The sequence below is a fragment of the Vulpes vulpes genome, chromosome 13, assembly GCF_048418805.1.
Source record: "Vulpes vulpes isolate BD-2025 chromosome 13, VulVul3, whole genome shotgun sequence".
NCBI classification, from domain to species: Eukaryota; Metazoa; Chordata; class Mammalia; order Carnivora; family Canidae; genus Vulpes; species Vulpes vulpes.
The window spans coordinates 126,113,729-126,137,519 of record NC_132792.1 but is presented as its reverse complement, the minus strand read 5'-3'; the positions used below and the strand labels follow the sequence as shown (position 1 = coordinate 126,137,519).

Genomic DNA, 23,791 nt, shown 5'->3' with positions numbered 1-23,791 from the left:
TACTTTGGGATTTCACATCCGTATCTCAGTGGCTACTCTAAACAATTTTAACCACCTGTTCCTTAAGTATGGTACTTACTATTTTTTCAGGCTACTGAGTGAGCCAACAAAGAGGCCTCAAAAATATATACAACTTAATCCTTGCTCTCAGAGAGCTGAAGTGTAATACAAGGATGCTTATTAAAACATTTTTTAAGAACCAGACTCTATTTTTAGATTTCAGCTTTAAATTTATAAAAATGAAACATTCTCCAGATATAAAGGTCTAGTATGTGCAGTACATGTGAAAAGTTTGACCTTGGTTTTTTCACCACTGTATCATCATCCTTGGCACTATTATTTAAAAGCTCAGACTGAGTAACATCCACAGTTTCTAATTCTAAAACTGGAGAGTTGGGGAGGGGGGGTATACCAAACCAAAGAATACAGGGTCAATTTTCATGGGGGTAAATACCCCACCTACTAAATTCTTGTAAAGAAAGGTCAAGTTCTATTTGGTGACATCAGATAAGGAGTTTTGCTTATTGTGACAAAGTAGGGACAGTGTAAGAAGGTGTGGAGAAAGGGGAAGAAGACTTACTTAAGCATATGAATTTAGTATAGGTATATATGTAGAGCAAAATGGTAATTCAACAGCCATAGTCCTTAATTTATTAGTTAAAAAAATTTCCAAATCAACTGAATTCAGATTTCATCTTTCCATAGAAATGAGAAACATAATGGTGAGTTGAACATCAAGCTTTTGTGGGCTTATTTTGAATTAGTAACTGAAGATCAGTACTGCATTTACTGTATCAATCATATCAAACTTTCCATGTAAATATGCACTCAAGTTTCAACTTCAGATGACCAGAAGAACTCTCTCCTCAATGAGCAAGGACCTCTCCTGGGTAGAGAGCAGGGTCTTTACCAATTCAAATCAATAGCAAAGGTTCCCATGGCCTATGAAAATCATTTGACACGGGATCCCTGGGTGGCGCAGCGGTTTGGCGCCGGCCTTTGGCCCAGGGCGCGATCCTGGAGACCCCGGATCGAATCCCACATCGGGCTCCCGGTGCATGGAGCCTGCCTTCTCCCTCTGCCTGTGTCTCTGCCCCCCTCTCTCTCTCTCTCTCTCTCTCTGTGACTATCATAAATAAATAAAAATTAAAAAAATATATATATTTAAAAATCTAACTTCATTTTTAAAAAGAAAAATCCCTTAAAAGTCAATAGAATAAGTGATCCTAAGTGTTTAACAATGGGATTTTTATAACATATTTATAATCAACATTTAAATGTAAAATTCAGATAAAATTATTAGAATAAAGAATGGGGTTAAGGGAGACATTTAATAATTTATCATGGTATGTACATGCATATTCATAGGAACATTATTCAGAAGAGTCAAAAGACAGAAGGAGCCCAAATGTCCATCAACAAGAAAGGTAAGAAAGAAGTGGTTTATCCACACAGTAGTCATAAAAAGGAATGAAGTACTGACACATTCTGTATCATGGATGAACCTTGAAAACATGCTGTGCGAAAGCAGCCAGTCACAAAAGGCCACATACTATATGATTTATGTGAAAAGCCCAGAAGCAGCAAATCCATAGACATGGGAAAGTAGATTAGTGGTTGCCAGAAGCTGGAGGAAAGGGTATCTCTTTTTGGGGTGAAGAAAATGCCCTGGGATTAGACAGTGCTGATGGTTTCACAACTTGTGAATGTAACTGGAAGTCAATGAATTATACACTTTAAATGGCTAAATGGTGAAGGTCTTGTGAATTTTACCTCATTTTTTTTTTTAAAGGCACCATTTAGTTTGATCTTCCTTTTTACTTCTGCCTGTGAAAAACCATGCTCAGATCTTTGCCCTCTCTCTGGATCTACCCTGTGGTCCCTGATTCTTCCCACTCCTTAGGAGTATTATATCCATGCCTCTTCCCTTTCCAGCATTGCTTAGCATTCTTTTTCTATTAGCTTCTCCTTTTGTATTTTCGAATTATGTTCAGGTCTAATCTCATGTTTCTACAGTTAAAGTATCCGATTTCTCTTTTTATGGCTCATTTCCTTGACATGCATTCCTTCCTTTCATGCCTAAAATCTGGCTGCTCATCAATGACCATTATACCTTTTCCTTGCCAAGCAGATTTTTAAGCACTAAGCTGTTAGCTGGGTATTGCTAGAAACTCAAAGGCATCTCCATTCTTCTACTAGTCAAGGTAATTCCCCTGAAACTTATACATGTATCTCTTCTGATACAACCTATACTCTTATGCAGCTTTCATACTTTACTTACAAAGTAAAGCTTTTAACACATACAAGGTTCTAAACTAGACATTTTAACAAGTTATGTTAGGATCAAGATACAAACTAGTTTTAGCAAATAAAAAATATAGGAAAATCTGTGGAGGCATGGTGGAATCTGACCAATCTATAAATTATTAAATTAATAATCTACAATTAAATTAATCTATAATTAATATAAATTAATCAAGATACAAACTAGTTTCAGCAAATAAAAAATATAGGAAAATCTGTTTGTGGAGGCATTGTGGAATCTGACCAATCTATAAATTAATTAAAAATAATTTATAAATTATAAATCTGACCAATCTATAAATTATAAATTAATCTATAATCTAATTAATAAATTAGCTAATAAATTAGCGGATATATAGCTATCAGTATGTGTGTATAACATGTTATACACATACACACATACTGATAAAAATGAAAAAGCATATCACAAAGTCTTCTTATTCATTCTTTAAAAAGAGACTGAGTGTCTACCATATGCCAGCCACTGTTCTAAGCACAAGAAATACAGAAGTGATAAAGACAAGTAAGGTCATTCTAGAAAGAACTGGCAGAAAAGAAACTAGCTAGAGGGGAGTTCTACAAGGAAAATAAGACATAGTAATGTGATGGAAAGAGAAGAGATGAACAGCAGGGCTACCTGAGACAGGGAGAGGACAGAAAGCCTTTGAAGGTGGACTAGGAGAAGAAGGAGCAATGCATGCAAAAACGCAAGGACGAGCTTATGGGCTGAAGGCATGGTTACTGCCAAGTCCGATAAGAGGAAAAATAAGTAAGATTTCATATAATAACACAGGAAGGAAGCGGGGGGCTCATAAATGTTAAGCTTCTGACTAAAGACAGGAAGGAAGGTGTGGATGTGAAGCTTTGGGAAGGAGCACAGAAGAGGGTTTCCCGTACCTGAGAAGTTCTAAGAGGAGGAGCTGAGAAGTGGAGAGGAGCAGTCATCAGAGGGACCCAGAGTGAATGCTCTTGCTAAAGATTTTTTTAAAAAATTGTTTAGTGAAGAGAGGGCAAGAAAGATTAGTGGAAGAGGAAGAAACATGAAGGCCTCTGAATTCGCCAGCTAAGAGCTGCTATTTGCTTTGGCCCATTAACTCAAATGGTTTCTGGACTGGCAAGAAGTTGAAGGAAATATTAAGTCCAAATCAAAATGCTTCCCATGAACAAGGTCCTCTCCCCCTGCTCCAGGCTCTTCAGTTCTCACACATATCTGACTCTGTGGTTGAGTGGACCTGGGACAGGCTGCCTTTTGTGTTCGATCTGGCACTGTCACCTAGAGTTTGACTCTAGTTTATCAGGGGTCCCCTGGCTCCAACTTGGATCTAATCTAAAATCTTGCTGTGAGCTTCAAGATTTGGAATATCCCCAATTCCAAACTGCTGACAGATGATCCAGGGCATCAGCACTGACTTTCTTCATTTTGTATTTCCAGTGTTGTTATAGTTTTCCTGGTTCTGGATTCCTCCCTACCACCTGCTGCCTGAAGAACAGCACTGGTAGACCCAAGGCCCATGAGAGAAGAGAATATGCTAATAGGAGGCATTTTGGGAGACATATATGTTGCCATGGACACATGAACAGGCATCAACACTCAGGGCAGAATTGGTCTATGGTATGAAATTCATGGAAAGCACTTTTTTCAAAAGACAGAGCCCTCAAGCCCTCTACCTTTTTTTTTTCATTAATTTAGTATTTAGCTTTCTATTCTCAGTATAAGTTTTTCTCCCTTAGCTTGGAAGGACAGGAAATAGCCCTAAAGAATGTCTTCCTCTTCCCTCACAGCAGTGTCTGTTTTGATGGAGTGGGAAGAGGAAGCTGGCACTATGATGGGTTCTCTAGCACCACAGGGAAGCCGAAGGAGGGAGGGGGCTGGGGAGGCTATGATGACTACTAAGACAGTTACCTTTACTCCAGGCAGTCAACAGCACTTTCTTATTAGAGCACATCTCCATGTAAGCTTAGACATAAAACTCAAGAGGTCTTCATAAATAACAAGCATCTGTATTAATATTATAAGTGAATTTAGGGACAATACGTAAAATAAGAGTACCTACTGACAAACACATAGCACAAAAATACGAACCAAAATACTGTAATCCCATAACTCGGGGTCTGGGGAAGGGGCATTTCAGTACCTTTTAACTACAACCAGCACCAAAAAACAAAGAGATGGTACTTCAGCTTGATAATTTTTTTTAAAGAGATCCTATTTTAAGCACATGTAACTTTTCCTAAGATGCAAATACCTGTTCTAATTATCTTCTTTAGGCCCAGGAGTACAATGTATTTTGGGGAAAAACTGAAAAGGCATTCAGGGCTGTATCATGTGACACTGTGGCTTACTCACTTCCTTTTGATTCTGTTTTTGATTCCAACATGCTATTTTCTCTTAGTTTTCTGTCTCCTCTGTGTGATTCTTTTCAGCCCCCTTTGCTCACTCTTTGTCCACCAATGTTCGTGTTGCTAAGAACTTCATTTTTTGGTCTCCTCTCCCTCTATACGTTCTTCCTAAGTAATCTCATCTATTATTTTGCATCTAGCTACTCTCTAATATTTCCCAAATTATGATGTTAGCCCAGATCTCTTACCTAAGATCCAGATGTTTCTATACCTTTCTATCCAGCTGACTACTGGACACATCAGCAGCTTTTTAATTGCCTTCTCTGCTTCTACTGCTTCTGGCCTTTCCAATTTTCAATCCATTCTTTACGCTTCTGACAGTGATTAGCTGTCACTGCGCTATTTAAAAGTTTTCAGGGATTTCCCGCCGAGTTTGAAAACTCTACGGTCCTTTATCTGATACACAAAGGCCTTTAATATCTAGTCTGACCTCATCTCTCTAAATAACTGTGGTCCTGTGAACAAGTCCTTCATATTCCCATGCTCTGTATCTGGGACAGGTTGCTCCATATTTTTGGAAAACCCGACTTTACCACCCTCGTTATGGGATTGATTCTACCTGCTTAAATATGAGTTCAGTTGGCAAATAAATTCAATATTTATTGACATATACAATGCCAGGCACTAGATTCCCATAGTCATGGAGTTTACACTGGTGTGTGTCCATGCGTGCATACCTTCCAGGGGAGTGGGGAGGTGACTAAACAAATAGGAAACTATCTGTAGAAATATCTTTAGGGAACTACTGGCACCCTTCCTCCAATAGCTTATGTCTAACAAAGCACTCATCGTATTTTGAGTTCATATGTTTTTACTTGTGTATTTCCATTCCTCTAACAGACTCATGTTTTGAGAGGAACAATTCTGTCTTTTCAATTTGAATCTCTCTCTTCTACCACAAAAGGTTGGCATACAGTTGATGTTGAATAAAAGCTGTTAAATGAATAAGTCAATGAAATAAATCAGTTTTCAAATGATGGTGTGAAAAAGGAAGAGACCACACAGGCATTTTCAGGGCCGAACAACAATTAAATTTAGATGTATAGCAGCTGAAGGCCCCAACTTCTGTCCATATACCCTAAATCATCCAAACAATTGGATATGATACTTGTATTACTTCTGCCCTCCCAGAGTGCTTCTTATGCCTTGATTATGGCTAGTCTTGGTCTTTGTTTTCTCTATGCCACAGTTACTTCATCTTCTTCAGACATTTGACTCCTGCTTCTCTGCTTTTGTTTCCCAGTGCCTGATTTTAGCCTGAATTTGGCTTCTGGCTATAACCACAACTAGTGACTCTTAGCTCTTTTTCTTTGTATCCACAAGATAATGCAGTGAATTCTTCCTATAGTTATAGGCAGCTTCGTTTTGTGGTTTATACAAACTAGGAATGATTCTGAATTACCCACTCATTCACACACTACCATTACTCCCTTAAATGAATCCTGCTTTAAAATCTTCATTTTTTCTATCCATAGTGGCACTGTATAATTTGCCACTGAAAAAGGATGCTTGTGGTAATTATAGACAGCAGGTATGCACCAGGGTTTGTGGTCACCCTCCTCTCTATCCAGCAGTTTCCTATGAGTCTCATGTGTAACAGTGACTTCTTTCTTGGTTTTCTGCTGTTTTGGATGCTCCCTGGCACTGTCACTTCTCCTTGGGTTTTAGATTTGACTCTTTCAGGCTAAAAGAACTTCCTAGGATTTATCAGTACCTTGTGTAGAGATCCACACGTGGAGACCTCTAGTAATGGTCATAACATAGCTAAAATTTTTAGACGTCTTATTACAAAACAGGCATTGTGATACTCATTTTATATATTTCATCTGAATTCTTTTTATAAGACCTGGTGAACTTTCTCCCATTTTAGAGAAAATAGAAACAGAGTTTTAAAGAGGTTAGTTTACTCTAGGGCAAAGGCACCTATCCAATTCATTTAGAGTTTATACTCAATTCCAGATCTGCCTGCAAGTGTTCATGTTCTTCAATCCCAAAAGAATCCCTCACTGTAAAATAACCTAATGGAAAAAACACCAATCACTATGAATATAATATCCATAAACCAAACAAAGGCATAATAGGATAAATTTAATATTAATCTAAAATTTTAAAACTTCTATTTTCCTTTTCAAAACCAATTCTTTTACTTTGTATTTTATAGTATTTTAGATAGCAATATTCTTATTCTCAGTAACCAGAGGAAAATTTGGAACTTTAAGACAATCTGAAAGAAGTATCATTATCAATTCCCAATGATGAAAATAATTCAAAATCACCAAGAGTCATTTTCTGTGCTAACACTGTGTCCTTGTACTTCTTTTAATGTAACCAGGAAACTCACTTTATTCATCTTTTCTTTCTTGCTTTGTTTTTCTTATTAACAACTGCTATAACACTGTTCATCATGCAGCATCTACTTCCTAGGCTAATGGGTCTCTGAAAGTTTGAAGGTGCACACTCCAACAGTAAAGAATTTTGAGCATGTGCTCCTCAAATTATATACGTATACCAATGTAATAATAGATTGCATCCACTATAGAATATATCCCAAAATGTAAATAAGAACTATGAAATTAAAAGCAAACAGAAGTCCTAATAATTTTCCCAGGTCCCTAAGGTTTATCTTGTTTAATTTTCTGATGCCCTGGCCCGTAAACTCATCATCTAAACTATAGCACCTCAAATGTTTAGGGTTATGTGAATCACCCTGGAGATCTCGCTTTTAAAGTGGATTCTGATTCAATGTATTTAGATGAAGGCTAAGATTTTTCAGTATTTCTAATAAGCTCCTAAACTGATGCTCACTCTCTGAGTAACAAGAACTTAAACAAGAAGTTATTGTTTAGCCAAACTTAAGCTGCTGTTTTCTAACAGCTGATTCTAAAGTCAATTTTACATTACTATGGGCAAAACTGATAAAAACTGCTTTTAAAACCATACAACGGGGGATCCCTGGGTGGCGCAGCGGTTTGGCGCCTGCCTTTGGCCCAGGGCGCGATCCTGGAGACCCGGGATCGAATCCCGTATCGGGCTCCCGGTGCATGGAGCCTGCTTCTCCCTCTGCCTGTGTCTCTGCCTCTCTCTCTCTCTCTCTGTGACTATCATAAATAAATAAAAATTAAAAAAATAAAATAAAAAAAATAAAACCATACAACGATCATTATATGTATTAATCAGTAACATCAAGGAACCAATCTAAAATGTAAATAACCATCATGGCTGAGCATACACTTCAGTGGCTGAATTCAGAGTATAATAAGAAAACTGATTCTGTTTTCACACACTTCTACCTCCAAAGGCAGCAGTGAACAGAAAGAAAAGAAAATAAGGACAAAGAACAAAACTGACTAAAACATACACACTTTCATCTGTTTCTAACATGATTATTAGTAGGCAGGAAACCTGTGGTTAATATTATCAGCTGACATTTATGTTTATATCAACAGAGGTATAGCAGCCTGGCTTTGTCTTGTAGTTTTTATATAAATGCAGAGTGAGGATGGTTACACAAAGCACACAGTTTTAAAATTCTATCTTAAATTTACACAACTTTAAAAGGTCCACAGAACTTAAATGTACAGGACTTTACATAAGAAACTCAGGCAAAAGTTCAGAATATAAGCAGAATAAAATCGGAAGGCACTTTGGTTTTATCCTTAGTCTTGCAGTTCCCTCACAAAATCCTGAAGTTCCAATACTACTGATTGCATGAGAACATACCAAGCTTGACCCTCCAATAATTTCCAACAGTCAAATATACCAAAAGAAAACGTCCACCATCCCCAAATTTCAATTATTTACCTTGTCAATCATTTTTCTTGCTTCCACTTCCTCACTGTTGGGATTCTCTAACTCAATGGTATAAGTACCCTTGTCACTTTGGTCATCATCATTATCCTTTTCAGAAGTGGCAGAAGTAGGTTGATTTTTTAACATTTTATCCATCTCCTGGCTTGGTCTGTGCCCAAGACTCCCTGAACTTCTTAACAATGCAGTTTGTAGGAAGGGAATTGACACCGATGGCTCCTCTGATTTCTGTTTTAACAATTTCCCATGTGGAACACCATGCCCCCCTCTGTGATGCGTAGAGCTTGTCTGTAAAGACAAAGAAACCACTTTGGCATCTGCTGTTGGAGATTTTGTTTTTTCAAGTTTTGTATGTGGTGTTGAGTAAGTAGTTTCCTGACACAAGATTCCCGCACTCTGAGTAAAAGAGTATGACCTTCTTTTTCTGGGATTGTCTTCATCAAAGAATGCAATCATAAAAGCAGTTTGACTTACAACAGCTTGGTCTTGATGCTTTTCAGCAGACTGGGCCTTCTGTAGCTTTTTCTGTTCGGAATGGTGGCGCCTTAAGTGTTCCTCAAGAGCTGCACGTTTGCTACAGCGCCTGTGAGCCCCAGCATTTTCTGAATCGCTTTGTGTACCATCATCATGTTTATTTCCTGCACAAAAAAAGAAACCACATAATACAGAAGGAAAAAAATCCCATGTAGAAAATTAGACACATACACAAAAGTGCTATTTGTTTTTTGCCCCCTCCCCCTTTTCAATCCAAGTCATATGTTCTTTTCAGTAACAGGCTCTGCAAACTTCCCTCAACTGCAATGCTCACATTCAAATTTTATCAACCAACAATGAGGTCCTTTATAAACAATTGAATGGGATTGCTTTTCTTTCTCCAAATTTTAACTTTATAATGATTCATCAATGCCGTAACAGATAAGCCACGCTATATCATCATGATAGTCTGTACTTTTAACATTAATAAACATTAATCCTGCCTCCAAACCTTATACTTTCTTTAAGCAATCAAAAATTTGCTTTTAGCAGGAGAGGCAAAAAGAAAAAATGGTGATTCTCCTGAAATGCTTATCATGACACAGTAAAAGAAAATGCAAGTGCCACAAAAACGTGATGAATTTTAACTTTCAACGATGTTCAATACTTCTGAAAGTATAGCATACTTTCAATAAAAAGTATGCAAAATGTTTATAAGAAGATACACATTTGTAGTTTTCTCCAATTAACTATACACTTCTTTACAAGTGTCTTTCTAGCTATGAGAATTTTTGTAAACTTAAATTTGTGATCTAAACTCTGGTGGCTTTAAAAGTTAAATAAAGAATGCTAAAAAAAAAAAAAAAAAGATTGCTAAAGGCCTATCACAGAAAAGCATAGTCTATGAAATCCTATATAAATGTAACCACCTTCTGGGCAAATGGCAGGGTGCTAAATATAACCAGCTAAAAATCTGTCTTCTCTATAAAGCACACAGAGTCAAGTTAGAATACATTTGAATTTTGAAACATCAGGTTCCTAAAAGAGGTTTTCTGTTACCCTTCATAAGTCTACTAGGGATCTGATGTGAAACTTTATGGAAATTGTTTTTCAATGATTTAGAATTCTCAGTATTTAAATAGGTACATTAGAAGAAATAATCAAATGGTAATTACATTATTACAGCATAAATTTACTGGAAAGTCAAGAATTACTCTATGCATGTTTTAGCCTGAATCACAAATGAGGGCTTAAATGAGGGCTTCTGTAGAAGAAAAATGTAAATGAGCCTAGTCAACTAGGTGCAGTCAGTCTGTGGCTTCCAGGGCTGAGTTTAAGCTTTTTCTGGGTTACAAATCTGAATCTGAATATCTGCTTAATAACATAGTTAACAAGACAATGACCAGAACTGAAGACTTGTTGGCTGGGTGGGGGCAAAGGGCATTCATCCAATGGAAAAAAGTTGAGTTTTAATACTCGTGGGTTTGTTTCTAATGAATTAACAGGTTACCAGTTGGTGCCAATGGTTTAACACAAGAGGACTGGTTGTCAAAATGTGGTACCTAAAAGGTGTGAGAAGATTCAGAGAGAAAAAGCACACACACAAAGGGTAGTGTTTCAAAAAAGTAATAGGCTAGGGAAACAAAGGGAGAGAAATAAACCAAAATGAAGGCGATTGGGGAAGCACTCCCAGCAGAGTAAAACTGATGAATGTTATAAATATCAGCTAGGACAACAGATCTGAAAATCTTTTTTTAAATTAGTAACTATTAAAAATGCAATCTGAAAAGAACAAAACAAAACAAATGTTCAATTAATGGAATCCCTCAGGTAATTACCTAAGAATCAGGGATAGCAGATGGAATGTAAAACCAAACTAAACCACTAACTCAAACAGAAAACTCGTTAAAAACATGCAATTTTACAACATAGTTAGTTGTTGCATTGGATAAACTGAAAAGAAATCAGTTTGTAAGAGCCAGGAATAACTAAACTCTAATATTTCCTGTATGATAAGACCAAATAACCCATATTGCACATACACACGATGTGAAAACACCATCTTTACAGAATTCAATTCTTGTACTTGTACCAACACACAAAATTTGGCACTTATATGGTGTCAGATCTTTTCAGTATCTTTTTCTTTAAACTATAGTTTAAAAACTTCTCTTTATGGGTTAGCCATTTTCTTTTTTGGAAGATTGTTATTCCTTTTTGTATTTCTCTGTGTTACAGGAGGTGAGATATCTGATCAGAATTGCAAACTCTCTTTGTACTCAACAACAAACAAATCACTAGGAAACTCTCTTCACCAAGTTTCTGGTCTTGTCTACCATTAATCATGCCTAAATAGGCTGAAGTCGGTTTAGTATTTTCTAGGGTAGGTTGGCTATACCAAGTCAGGAGCTGTGGTCAAAGAAGTTGCAACTCTCCTAAAGGGTAAAAGTGTATGGGCTTTGTGAACATTATTTTCTTCACTGTCCCAAAGCGCGTGCACTTTACTCTTGTAGGAGCAAAGGTTTTGCTTTTATTTTACTTACTTTCAAGTCTTTGAGATTGATTCAAAAAAACTGCTGAAGTCTAATTACTGTAAAATTGTTACTGTTTGCCATAATTACCTTTATTTAAAATTTATGTATATACTTTCAAGATTCTATATTGTGGAAAAATTTTATCTAATGATGGAATATTTAACTTTGGGGAAAAGTCAAATGTCATTTATAAATATGCCTGGGGAAATAAAATGGATCTTGAACCAAAAAGGAGTTATATTCACATTTTCTTGGATGGTTTGTAAAAAACAGTCTGAAGGCAAATCCAAAAGGAGGGTTCTGAGCAATGGCAATATCCTAAAATATATATCTAAATCAACTTTGAGGGACAACAGTATTTTGATTGTATTATTTCTGGTAAAGTTTAAAAATATCTAATCATTAATGCATAGATAGTGTGAAGAATATGAACACTAATGTCTCTGTTTGGAATCAGGCTTACAATGGGCCTTGTTAAAGAAGAGAATGTCTAAAAATGATGGCTTAAAAATAATAGCTAATACAGATATTTATAGATGACTAAAGAAGCAGCTATAATAAAGGGATAAAGGTTCTGTAAAATAGTAGCTTTTTAAGGAATCTTTTAGCTCATTTTTTTGACATTTATTAAGAGTAGTTTAAGAAAGACCACATCAATTCTAAATTTTCAAGGTTTATGCTACCTTTTATATTTTACTAGGATAGAAGTACTGTTTATAAATTCATAAAAATGGTCAGTTTCCAAATGGGTAGCTTTTATTTGTGAGCTTTAACCTATACACATATATATAGTTCTTAGTTATGTATTTAATATTACCTGATAGAAGAAAAGGGAACAATCACATGTGAAAAATATATATTCTAGGTAACTGCTTATGATTATAATTAGATATAGTAATAGGCCCCAACAAAGAATTAAGTAATCACACCACTTCACTATCCTGAAATGTCTTAGAAGCAAATCAGAACAGGCATTTCCTCATGACTTGACCAAACAAAATCCCAGGGCATAAAGTACTGGTTAGGCCAGGGTTAGTCCTATCACTGATAATGAAGTCATTCATTGTGTATTCAAATTACCGAGTACTTGTCACATAATTAAGTCCCCAGGCAAAATGTTAGGGATACAATGACCTCAATGAGCATTTTTCTTAAGCTTATTAACTCCTTGCAGAGAAACAGAATGGCCAGATTAGCATGCAATCATTTCTTTTAAAGATAGCTAATTAAATAAAATTAAGATAGGGTAATTAAAATATACTTAATTAGCAAAACAATGGAAAAATTATTCAGTTGATACTCTGATATATAGGTATAGATATTTGCCTAATTTTGGTCAAGTGTTACACTAAAAAGCATATATTGACTATTTCACAAATAAACATTAGATTGTGATTTCATAAATTTTAATATCAAAAACATTTTTAACTCAATTAATTCCTAGTATCTCTAGACCACAAGTTTTTTTGTTTCATGAGTAACTGCTGAGAAAAGCTGAAACACTCTATCAACAATGTCACTATATTACTAATGTAGAACTTTTGGCCCATTATCAAATGGCTTAAAATTTCTTTCAAAATCTAGATTTTGACATTTACGGGAAGCATCACAATAGAGAAGAACAGAATTGAATATAGTTTTTCCTGAAGTCAAGAAAATGATGAGAACTGTCTTCTAGGGAATTCCATTGGTGAACAGAATTAATATTTTATTTCCACAGGAAAAAGAAACATTTTTAATGGCATAAATATAAATTCACAAAACCAATTTGGTTTTGGCAAGAAAATGAAGGCAGACTATTTTTCATGAGTAAGGTGGACATGGGTAGTATGGCTTGCTTTTGAGCTTCAAAATCAAATATAAAGGTTTGAAAAAGCTGAAGTTTCCTATCATATAATTATTTATCTAGGAGTAGTCTGGTTAACTGTGAAGACTGAATTTTCTTTATCACAAAACAGGAAGTTCTGAAATGATCAATTCACTTTACCTTTCAACCTTTTCAAGTAAACTGGAACATCACTTTTAATACTTTTGGAATCCTCTTCTGTTCTTTCCCATACCATTTGAGGAGGGTTGTTCTGTGCTAGCCAGTCAGCTACTTTATTTTCTGGTGCCATCATTCCTGTTTGAATCCCCGGCAGGTCTTGAGTTCCAGGAGAAGACTTCTTGGACTTGTGGCGCTGATCAGAAGTAAATTTTGTCACATGGTCTCTAATAGTTACCTTCCCTGGAGTACTGTCATCAAATTCAATGGTAAATGAAGCATGCCCTGCACCTGCTGTATGGGAACTTGGTGTGTCTTTTGTTGGGATTTCATGAATAGTGCTCTCTGTTATTTGTGATGGCTGCTGAAATTCTTTTGTAGGGATTTCAAAGTAACTTGGTTCCCTACAGAAAGGAAAAAGTACTTCTTCATTTGCAGCTGCAGACTGTTCCTCAACTTGCTTGGCATCTATGCTGCACCCTAATGAAAAAAATAAGAGAAAATTCAAAATATTTGGGAGCTTCTAAAACTTGAAGGAGAATAAATATGGCCATTTGTATTATGCCATGAGACTCGGAAGGCAGATCACAGCCTGGATGAAAATCTGGCAAATGTCACAGAGAAAGAATAATTTTGATTATAAATAGCATTCAGTAACAGAAGATGCAAGATAAGCAGCAGCAGTGACAAAGAACAAAGCAGTTAAGAGACAGACCCTGGCATGGCTAGATCCGTATTTTTTCCAATTTGGATCTAGAAATCAAGGTGCAAAAGAACTGAAATCAAGTGGAGATGAAGATGCACATTCAACATATACATCTAGAGACAGAGAAAAAATATGAATTTCCTTATCAAGTCAGGAGGATAAATTATCTATGAACACAAAGTAGAGCTCTGAAGGAGAACAGGTGCTCATATGAAGAAATAAACATGAAGTCAATATGCAAGTGATGTTCTAGGGGCAATGATTCCACTTACCATTCTTCACCATCACATTTAGAGACATTACTTTTAGAATTATAAAAATAACATTACTGATGTGTGATCACTGCAAGAAGATGGATACATTCTATAAAGAATAAAAGGACTAGAGATAAAACATGTGGTTTGCTTGCAGCATTGCAATCGAAGCAGCAATGTGAAAGAAATAAGGTAAAAATAGAAAATTTAGTTGCCAGCCAAAAATTCTAGAAGAAAATTCATGTGTATGTCTATATAGCAGAATATGCACAAGTGTCAAAAATTCTTGGGAGGAAAGCTGAATTATAAATCTCAGATCAAAACAACCAGAGTTGGCAGAAAAAGTGAGCAATTGCTATCTCAGAAATAAAATAAATATAAAGGTATAAAAATATATGCATAGTATATGTCAATAAAATAGGTAAATAAAATATATAAACAAATGATTATTGAAATGTTTTCTTGTAAGTATGTGTTATTAGTACAAATGCAAGCAATAACTAAATAGATAAATTAAAAAGACTAAACGGCCTTGTTTTTCAGGAAGCAAGAGAACTATGTCCATTATGAAGATCGTAAAGAGTTCAAATGAAAAATATTTCCCTTAAGCTCTCAGAAGATTTCCATTTTTAAACAGACTGATGGAAATACCATGTGCAGATAATTTATTAGGAAGAAAGGCAGTACAGGGAGACTAGGTTGTTTCCAATCATTCCCTAATTAAGTGAAGCAGTATTTGTGGTCTCTTGAAGCATCTTTTCAAATATTGAATCTTGATGGGATTCTTCAGGTGTTGTAATTGATTTCTTGGTAGTACTCTCTGAACATAAACATAAAACTATTTGCTTTTAGGTTATAAGAATGGGACAACAGCACTGCTGTAATCAATGTATGGAACAGGGTATATAGAAAATATCAAGCTCCAGTTCCAAAAAAAAAAAGCCCAACATACAGAAGGTAAACAGAATAACAAAAATGTTTTTCAATGTAAAAAATTATTCTTTACAAAATATACTTAATTTTTCATATAACTAAAAATGTGAAATGTGTTTCAGAAAACAGTCATTAAAGCAAAAATTTAACATGCTATTTGGGAGAAGAAATTATACAATAAGACTAAATAACCTAAAGTCATGTTTTAAATTTCTGTAAGAGTTAATTTATCTTGGGACGCTTGGGTGGCTCAGTGGTTGCGTGCCTCCCTTCGGCCCAGGGCGTGATCCTGGGATCGAGTCCTACATTAGGCTCTGTGTGGAGCCTGCTTCTCCCTCTGCCTGTGTCTCTGCCTCTCTCTGTGTCTCTCATGAATTAAATAAAATCTTTTTTTTTTTAAAGTTAATTTATCTTAATAATAAAATGCCTACTTGCACTCTTTACTCTGAAGGCCTGTCATTTAAAATTCCCATGAGAGGGCAGCCCTGGTGGCGCAGCGGTTTAGCACTGCCTGCAGCCTGGGGTGTGATCCTGGAGACCCAGGATCAAGTCCCACATCGGGCTTCCTGCATGGAGCCTGCTTCTCCCTCTGCCTGTGTCTCTGCCTCTCTCTTGCTCTCTCTGAATGGATAGATAAATCTTAAAAAAAAAAATTCCCATGAGAGTAAACTGCATTAGTCACTCCCATATATTAGTAAACTCATTAATGTTATTTTTAATTTTTCATACACTGGCTTATTTACTATTTATTACAATGTCCATATAGTACAACTGGCTTTTAAGCCTAGCCTATCAGCGAAATGACATTCACTGAGTCATTTATTCTGCTTTGTTCATCCTTCTGGTAACAGGATAATGCTGGCTGGAGATAAAGGGTGGTATAGTTTCTTTCTACCACCCCTTGTATACCCAAATAAAATGAGGTGGCTGAACTACAAAGCAAAACCCACAAAAAGCTGCTCGAGGTGTATAACATTTATCTTCTACTTATCATTCATAATTTAAAGGAATATTTTCCTTCCTTGTGAAGGAAAAGCTCACCGTTAATACTGACATACTTTCAGCATGTTTTCACACTGTAACACATAAATACAGCAGAGATCAAGAGTTGTTGTGCGTCACTATTCTTAAGGTTATCATTCACTGGTCCTACTTCAAAGTCACCTTTATTTACTCCAAGGACTAGAAAAAAAAAGACTTACTAGATAATTTCCCCCAAAATCAGTTATCTAACAACATCAGGTGGCACATGCAGCATTTTAGGACCTGATGACTGTAACGAGGCAGGAAAGTAGCAAAGAGATCTGCAATCAGATAAATCCTGTTTCTGTCGGTCTTCAATTCTCATTTTCCTCATCAAAAATGATGCCATGTATCCATCAGATTGTGATGATGATCCAAGGAGGTTAAGTATTAAGGGGATCCCTGGGTGGCGCAGTGGTTTAGCGCCTGCCTTTGGCCCAGGGCGTGATCCTGGAGACCTGGGATCAAGTCCCACATCGGGCTCCTGGTGCATGGAGCCTGCTTCTCCCTCTGCCTATGTCTCTGCCTCTCTCTCTCTCTCTGTGTGACTATCATAAATAAATTAAAAAAAAAATTAAAAAAAAAAGTATTAAGTGAGATAATCTGTTACCCAGAACAAGGCCCGGCACAAATAAACATCTCCCTCTTTTCCTCAATTCTCCAACATAGCTAAGAGTCAGGAAAATAACTAAACAAAAAATTCTAACTCTTAAAAACTTAAGAGAGATTCAACGGCACCTATACTTCCATGTTCATGACCTTTACTAATTGGGAGGTCACTTAAGAGCGTTTTTACTATCTGCTCAGATACATGAAGCAAACCTGCAATAAGATTAAGGTAAGACATACAGCACTGGGAAATAAGAATCAGATGGCAGAGGTGAGACAAAAAGTAAGAGCTCATAATATGGGTCAGAACCACAGCTGTCCAGAACCCTTCAATATATAGAGCCAACAGTCCCACATCCCTCAGTGGCCACCAAGGACATCACTGTAATGTATCACATCAGGAACTGATACTCATCATGATGATTGGGTCATTAACCAGAAACTTAAATTATAGTTAGCCTTCTCCACTTAAGAAAGCAGTGATATGGATAATTCATTTAATAGAAATTTAGAGAATGATTAAACTCTTAAAAGAAACTGTCAATTGTAAAAAAGTTCAGTCATCTGAAAAATTCATTATGTGAAGGAATTCATTTCTCTGAAGATGATCAAAACAGATCACATGCGGACCTACTATACTTGGGAAGTGTAGGCCTACTAGAAAAATCATTGGGAGTCTTCTAAATTAATATTGAAAATTATTATTATTATTTTTATTTTTAATATTGAAAATTAAATAGCTCTCCTGTCTCAGAACACTAACAGACCAGATTCTGGAAATTTGTGAATTTAATATCCGTTCATCTTCAAAATCTATTTTTTATACTAAATTAATACACTACATATCATAATATTTTGTGTATACTGATATTTTGTTATAATCTCAACTGCTAGATATTTAAAGCTAACTGGTTATACTAGAATTAATTATGTTTATCTGAATCAGAACAGCAACTGGTGATAATATCCTCAAGTTCTTAGGGTACTTTATGATTGTGCCCCACCTTGTGGGAAACCTTATAATATACATAATCCAGAAAAACTATACCTTTCATTCTTCTGTACTAAATTAAGTAAAATATTCAATTAATTCAAGATGATAAAGGCTATAATGATAATAAGGCATTCATCCAGCTTACAACATATATCCAACCTGGCATATTCGAGTACCTCAAATAACAAAAACCAGGAAACATCTCTTGCGAAAAAGGATTCACAACTGGAAAGTTTCCATATTTAGTGTGATTTGATTAAAATCAATGTAAAAGAGCCAGAAATCTATTCCTCACATTTGCAACACTTTAAAGACCTTTACCTGTTACCTAAATAAATGTTTAAACCATGTCAGCAGATAGAAGAGCACACCGATAGCAAAATATGAGGACAAAATTTCCTAATAGGACTAAAAATATTCATACAATTTCAGGAGAATTTGGTAGCTCCAGCATACATATTTGCTTCCAGGGTTTTTTAAGCTATAAGAGTAAGTCTGTAGGAGATTCTAGATACATGTGGACCCACTGAGAGGGACAAAGGAAATCAGTAAGTAGCACATACTCTATTACCCTTTCTGAAATGTTCACCTCTCCTAATAATTACTAATATTTTACATTCTAAAAATTGGTGACCAAGAAGCAAATCACTTTGTTTTTACAAGCACATGCTTAGAGTATAAACGAATCACTTATATTTCATAATTTGAAACATTTGATAAAAACAATTTTGAAATGATCAAATTAAATAAGATTTAGTATATATCTTCATACTGATCTATGATCTCTATTAATATCATAAGTTAATTCAGGTCAGTAAACTGTTCCCTTTATCCTAGATTTTAAGAAACTGCAAGTAATAAATGTGACATAAGGATATCCTCACATTAATGTAAGAAAGCAGAAAAGACCTTCACAAGGCCCTTAACCTGCTGAATCTGGCTGAGTTCTTTGAGCTACTTAACACAAGACATAAATCACTTAATTCCTGCTCACTCAAAAATAACCCCAAGATTATGAGACAGCGTTTGTCATGGGGCAAAAATGACACTGAGACAGGCCATATGAGCTGATAATCATAAGAATTCAGTTTCATTCACTCAGATGATGATAAGGGCAAACAGTCTGAGACAGAGGGCTGAGAAAGGGGGAGAAACTGACTCCAGTGATGCCAGTGCAGAGGTGCACAAACCAGCCCCAAATGGCCACAGTTATTTTAGCCAGAAAATTTCCTTCCTGCTTAGTCTCAGGGAACATTTCTGTTATTTGCATCTGACAGTATGCTAAATTATACTAAGTATTAATATTTCGTATTTCTAAGCTTGGACATGAAGAAAACTGCTGGTGGACAGCACCAAGGAAGCAATGATAGGAATTTATCTGCAAAGTTGACAACTTCAGTTTGCGGCACTTGTAAAATCGAGTCCATAAAGCCAGCTTTCTTAGACTTGTATCCTGGCAAAATCAGAGCATATTTTAAAGAACAGTGTTCTTGGGCAGCCTGGGTGGCACAGCAGTTTAGAGCCGCCTTTGGCCCAGGCATATCCTGGAGGCCTGGGATGGAGTCCCACGTGGGGCTCCCTGCATGGAGCCTGCTTCTCCCTCTGCCTGTGTCTCTACCTCTCTCTCTCTGTTTCTCATGAATAAATAAATAAAATCTTAAAAAAAAAAAGTCTTACTTATCTTGTACAACTAGGGTCAAAGGCAGAAAACTGAGAAGAGTTCTGAAGGAATCTATCTTTGACTCAGAGTCAGACTTGGTTTTCCATACTGCTAGGTTTCCTGGTACCCATATTTGATTTCTCCTGTTCTGGATCCTTATCTGCCATTATCATGGAAACTGGCTGTTTGACCCCTCGGTATTGATGTCTTTGCCAAAGTCCTTATGTAACAACTGATACCTCCGTTTATTTCCTAGAAATCTTGATTTTCTGGCTTATGGGACACTTAGTTCATCACTAAATCCCTATAGCAACAAAAGAATATGTTCCTTGACTATTAATGTGACCCAGAACGATTTTTTCATTCTAGCTGCTGAATTCAGCTAATCATGTTGCTACCCTATCCCAACAAATAAAGCACATTGAGGTCTTAAAAAAGTTTGAATTTCATATATCCCATTTCTGAACATAACAGAAACTCTTGATTTAAAGATATGATTACATGCCTGTAAATCTAATGAAACACACAAAATTAGTTTGTGCCTACTATTTTGGTCTAATTGAAACATTTTAATAATTATTTTAAAATACTTTAAATGCCCAGTTATATTATTCATCTATTTTCCTTGTTTTAATCTCATAAGCTGGAAAAATATTTTAAATAAAAATGATATGGAATTCATACTTTAAGTGAGAAATACTCATAACAAACTTACAATGACAATATTATTAAGATACTCACAACATTTTTTATTAAAGAATAGTAGATATAGATCTCTTTTCAGGGTTGCCAGATTTTTGCTTAGATTACAAATTCTTCCCAAAATACCCAATGAATGTAAGCCTGAGCTTTTCCTTACCTGCTGTTCCAGTTTCATGACTTTTTTCTTCGGCTTTGCCATTTGACTTGAAAGCCCTCTGATCCTCCACTTCATCATCTCCCCACCATGATGGCTGCCCGTATAAGGGAGTGCCCCGGGGCATGGCAGAAATGTCTGGAAAGAGGTTAAAAAAAAAAAAAAAAAGGAATCTGTCTAAAGCATATAAAACACACAAAAAAAACCCACAAAAAACAAACATGCTTTTGCAGAATGCTAGAACTGCCTGGTTAATTTATTAAATAAAAAAAAAAAAAAGTACAGTCTATATAGTTGAAAAGTACTGTAAGTTGAAAAATTTGTTATTTGTGTAAGACCTTATTCAGTGTTGGACATGACTAAATAAATTACATTTTGCATTGGCTAATACCTAAGTAATGCAAACTGCGTTAGCCTAATAGCTTTTTGTTAAGGCGCAATCAGGTTTTTGGTATACAGAAATGGCTCATCAAGTAAGTCTAAATAAAAAGACAAAACTAAAGTAAATTTTGGTGTGAATGACCATTAAAAATATTTTTTAAAGCCCAATGGCAATACAGAGTAACTACATTTAAACCAGCTGTGTAACATGATTAGATTTATATCTGAGCAAATCTGGTAATACCTATTAATTTAAAAAATTGTTTTTTGCACGAATGGGATTATTTATGTAGAGCGGTTCCTGGAACACGATAAATATGCTAATTATTATGACATAACGTCACTGGATATTTCCTTTTAATTCATGTCAGTTATTATAACATAAAAAAGCACATAACATGAGATAATAGTAATACTGTAAACTAGATTTACCTCCCTCAAATATTTAAACATATTAAACACACCTACATATAACTGCCATATATAATTATGTGTTATATAATGCTTTCTACTGAAAGCATTGCCTGTATTAAATTCCACTCTAAAACTGTCATTATTTTTATAATCAATATGGACCTGGCCAAGTTTTTTAGAACAAAGCATGCACTTTCTTCATAATCAAGTATGTTATTTTCAAAGAGGTTAACTTACCCATGGCTTTTTCCTCAGATTTTAGTACTTCTGTGGCTTTGTGCTGCACTTCAGTTGAAGTATCTGCCACCTTTGAATCTATGCTTTTGGCACATGCAGATTTTGATAATTCTGATTCTGAAGATTTTTGGGACAACTGAAGCTGAATGGTAAATTTCTCGTGCTATAAAACATTTAAGAATGAAAGAGAAACATGTAGGAGTGAAATCAACTCTAGCAAATGACAGGCTTACAAAAGAAATAAGTAATAATTTTTACCTTTAGAGCTTCTTCAGGGACCCTCATTTCTCCTCGGACTACAGTGAAAAGATTTGTATGTAGACAGAGCTAAGGAAGAATATAATTTCCAAATTCTGATAATCAAGCTTAAAGTGATCAAAAATACTTTCGAAACTGTCCTATTTTCAACAGGTAATTACAACAGAAGCATTATATTCTCTTTAAGAGTTAAATGCTACAATATGCCCATAACCATGAGACTTTAATTTTTAAATACTAGAGAAAATCTTAAAATCTAGCAAGTAATTCTAAACTTCAGCAATAATGGCCTTGGTGAAGCAAATAACTGGGTAATTACAGCACAAAAGATATTTTCAATTCTAAAAAAAACAAATACTATGACTGCAAAGAAAAAGTACCTGGATCAAATTATATTGATAGTTAATCACAAAAATGTGAAAGGAAGTATCTCATCAGTGATTACCCAAAAGTAAATCCTGAAAGAATTTGATTACTCAGACTTCACAAGCATTGATAAAAATGAAGTTCATTTTCAAAGTGCAGAAGAAATGCTATAATAAGGGTCCTTACAACAACCACAATCGCCCCTTTCCTGAGGCATTGCAATCAAGGTCGTATTACATTAACAAACAACTGATTCTATAAAGATTAGAACCAAGTGCTAGATATAATGAATGCTTTCATTATTATGCCAAAAAGAACAATGCCTCTGTATATTAAAGAACATCTTTCACTACACAGTAGAGGTCATATTTCCCACCATTTCTTAACCCTGTACTGAAAGGACTTTTATAACCATGTACTAAAATTCTATAATCCTTTACCAATTCATAGCACCCTATGACTTCAAGGGTAGAAAGCTATAATTATCACAACCGTTTGGAGTAAAAATAGTTCCCACACATAAGGAGCAACAAACTTGCAAATGAGTATTTAACTTTTATTTCTACTCATTAGAATAATTAAAACTCAGAATTTGAGGGGAGTTGTAAAGAGCTTTGGGGAATATATGGTTTAATTCCATGAACTGGTCCTCCTATTTTATATAGGGAACTTGAGGACTGTAGGGGCAGAACCTAAAACAACCTAGTCAGCTGAATCCCAGTTCAGGGTTCCTGTAGCTGTGAAATATTAGAATTTTCCTTTTTTGTTAGGTACACACGCAGATACATGTTTTCTGATATAGTTAAAATATATATATTTTGTAATAATTTCATACTTAATGAAAAACAGGTCCAATAACTTTGTTTTACCCCCAAGAAACACATTAACCCCTGAAGAATATTCATAGCATTCCTACATTTCCAATGGAAAACAATGTCTCAAAAAGAGTAAAAGCCATTTCCATTTCCATTTTTGCAGTAGGAAACACAATAACTGTACCCTGAGGATTTTCTGGTACTTCAAGTTTATTCCTAAGAGTATTCTAGGTTATTCCCCAAGGCTAGTCTGGGGTATTGTCTTTAGACTTTAGACTCTTAAAAGATCAGGAAAAGCTTCAGAGAGGCCACATTTCTTGGCATCAAACACTTTACCTTCCAAAACAGTTTGTGTGTGTGGAACCAAAAATATCAAGGATCCTCTTGTTTGGGTCATGAATTTACCTAAGAACCTGGTAGCATGAGATTTTGAGACTGCCCTAGTCCCTACTTTTATCTCCAAAGCTATCATCTTTCTAATGGTATAGACTCCGGTTAACTGTTAATCTAAAAAAATGACTAAGTAAGATACAATTACTCCTGTTGTCAGTTAAAAATATACGATATGGTATAACAGTCACGTTGATTATATCTGAATAAAAAAGTTACAAAAACTTTAAATTCTTGCTTATTAAAAATCATTTGAAGACACCTGGGTGGTTCAGCAGTTGAGCATCTGCCTTCAGCTCAGGGCATGATCCTGGGATCCAGGATCCAGTCCCGTATTAGGCTCCCTGCATGGAGCCTGCTCTTCCCTCTATGTATCTGCCTCTCTCTCTTTC

The 23,791-nt window shown here is 35.6% G+C and overlaps 1 protein-coding gene across 36 annotated transcripts in view; it reads right to left on the bottom strand.

Moving 5' to 3' along the window:
* CEP170 (centrosomal protein 170) overlaps positions 1 to 23,791 on the bottom strand; it is a 129,423-nt gene that overhangs the window by 37,889 nt on the left and 67,743 nt on the right. For 22 of the 36 annotated variants that reach the window (XM_026003388.2, XM_026003396.2, XM_026003391.2 and 19 more), the window contains exons 5-10: positions 21,829 to 21,887; positions 21,571 to 21,733; positions 20,542 to 20,676; positions 13,507 to 13,983; positions 8,986 to 9,149; positions 8,506 to 8,799 (exon numbers count right to left, since the gene is read on the bottom strand). In XM_026003388.2, the coding sequence (XP_025859173.1) occupies positions 8,506 to 8,799; positions 8,986 to 9,149; positions 13,507 to 13,983; positions 20,542 to 20,676; positions 21,571 to 21,733; positions 21,829 to 21,887 (1,292 nt within the window). The remainder of the gene's footprint in view (positions 1 to 8,505; positions 8,800 to 8,985; positions 9,150 to 13,506; positions 13,984 to 20,541; positions 20,677 to 21,570; positions 21,734 to 21,828; positions 21,888 to 23,791) is intronic. The other 14 variants (XM_026003397.2, XM_072732850.1, XM_026003398.2 and 11 more) reach the window with 1 other exon arrangement.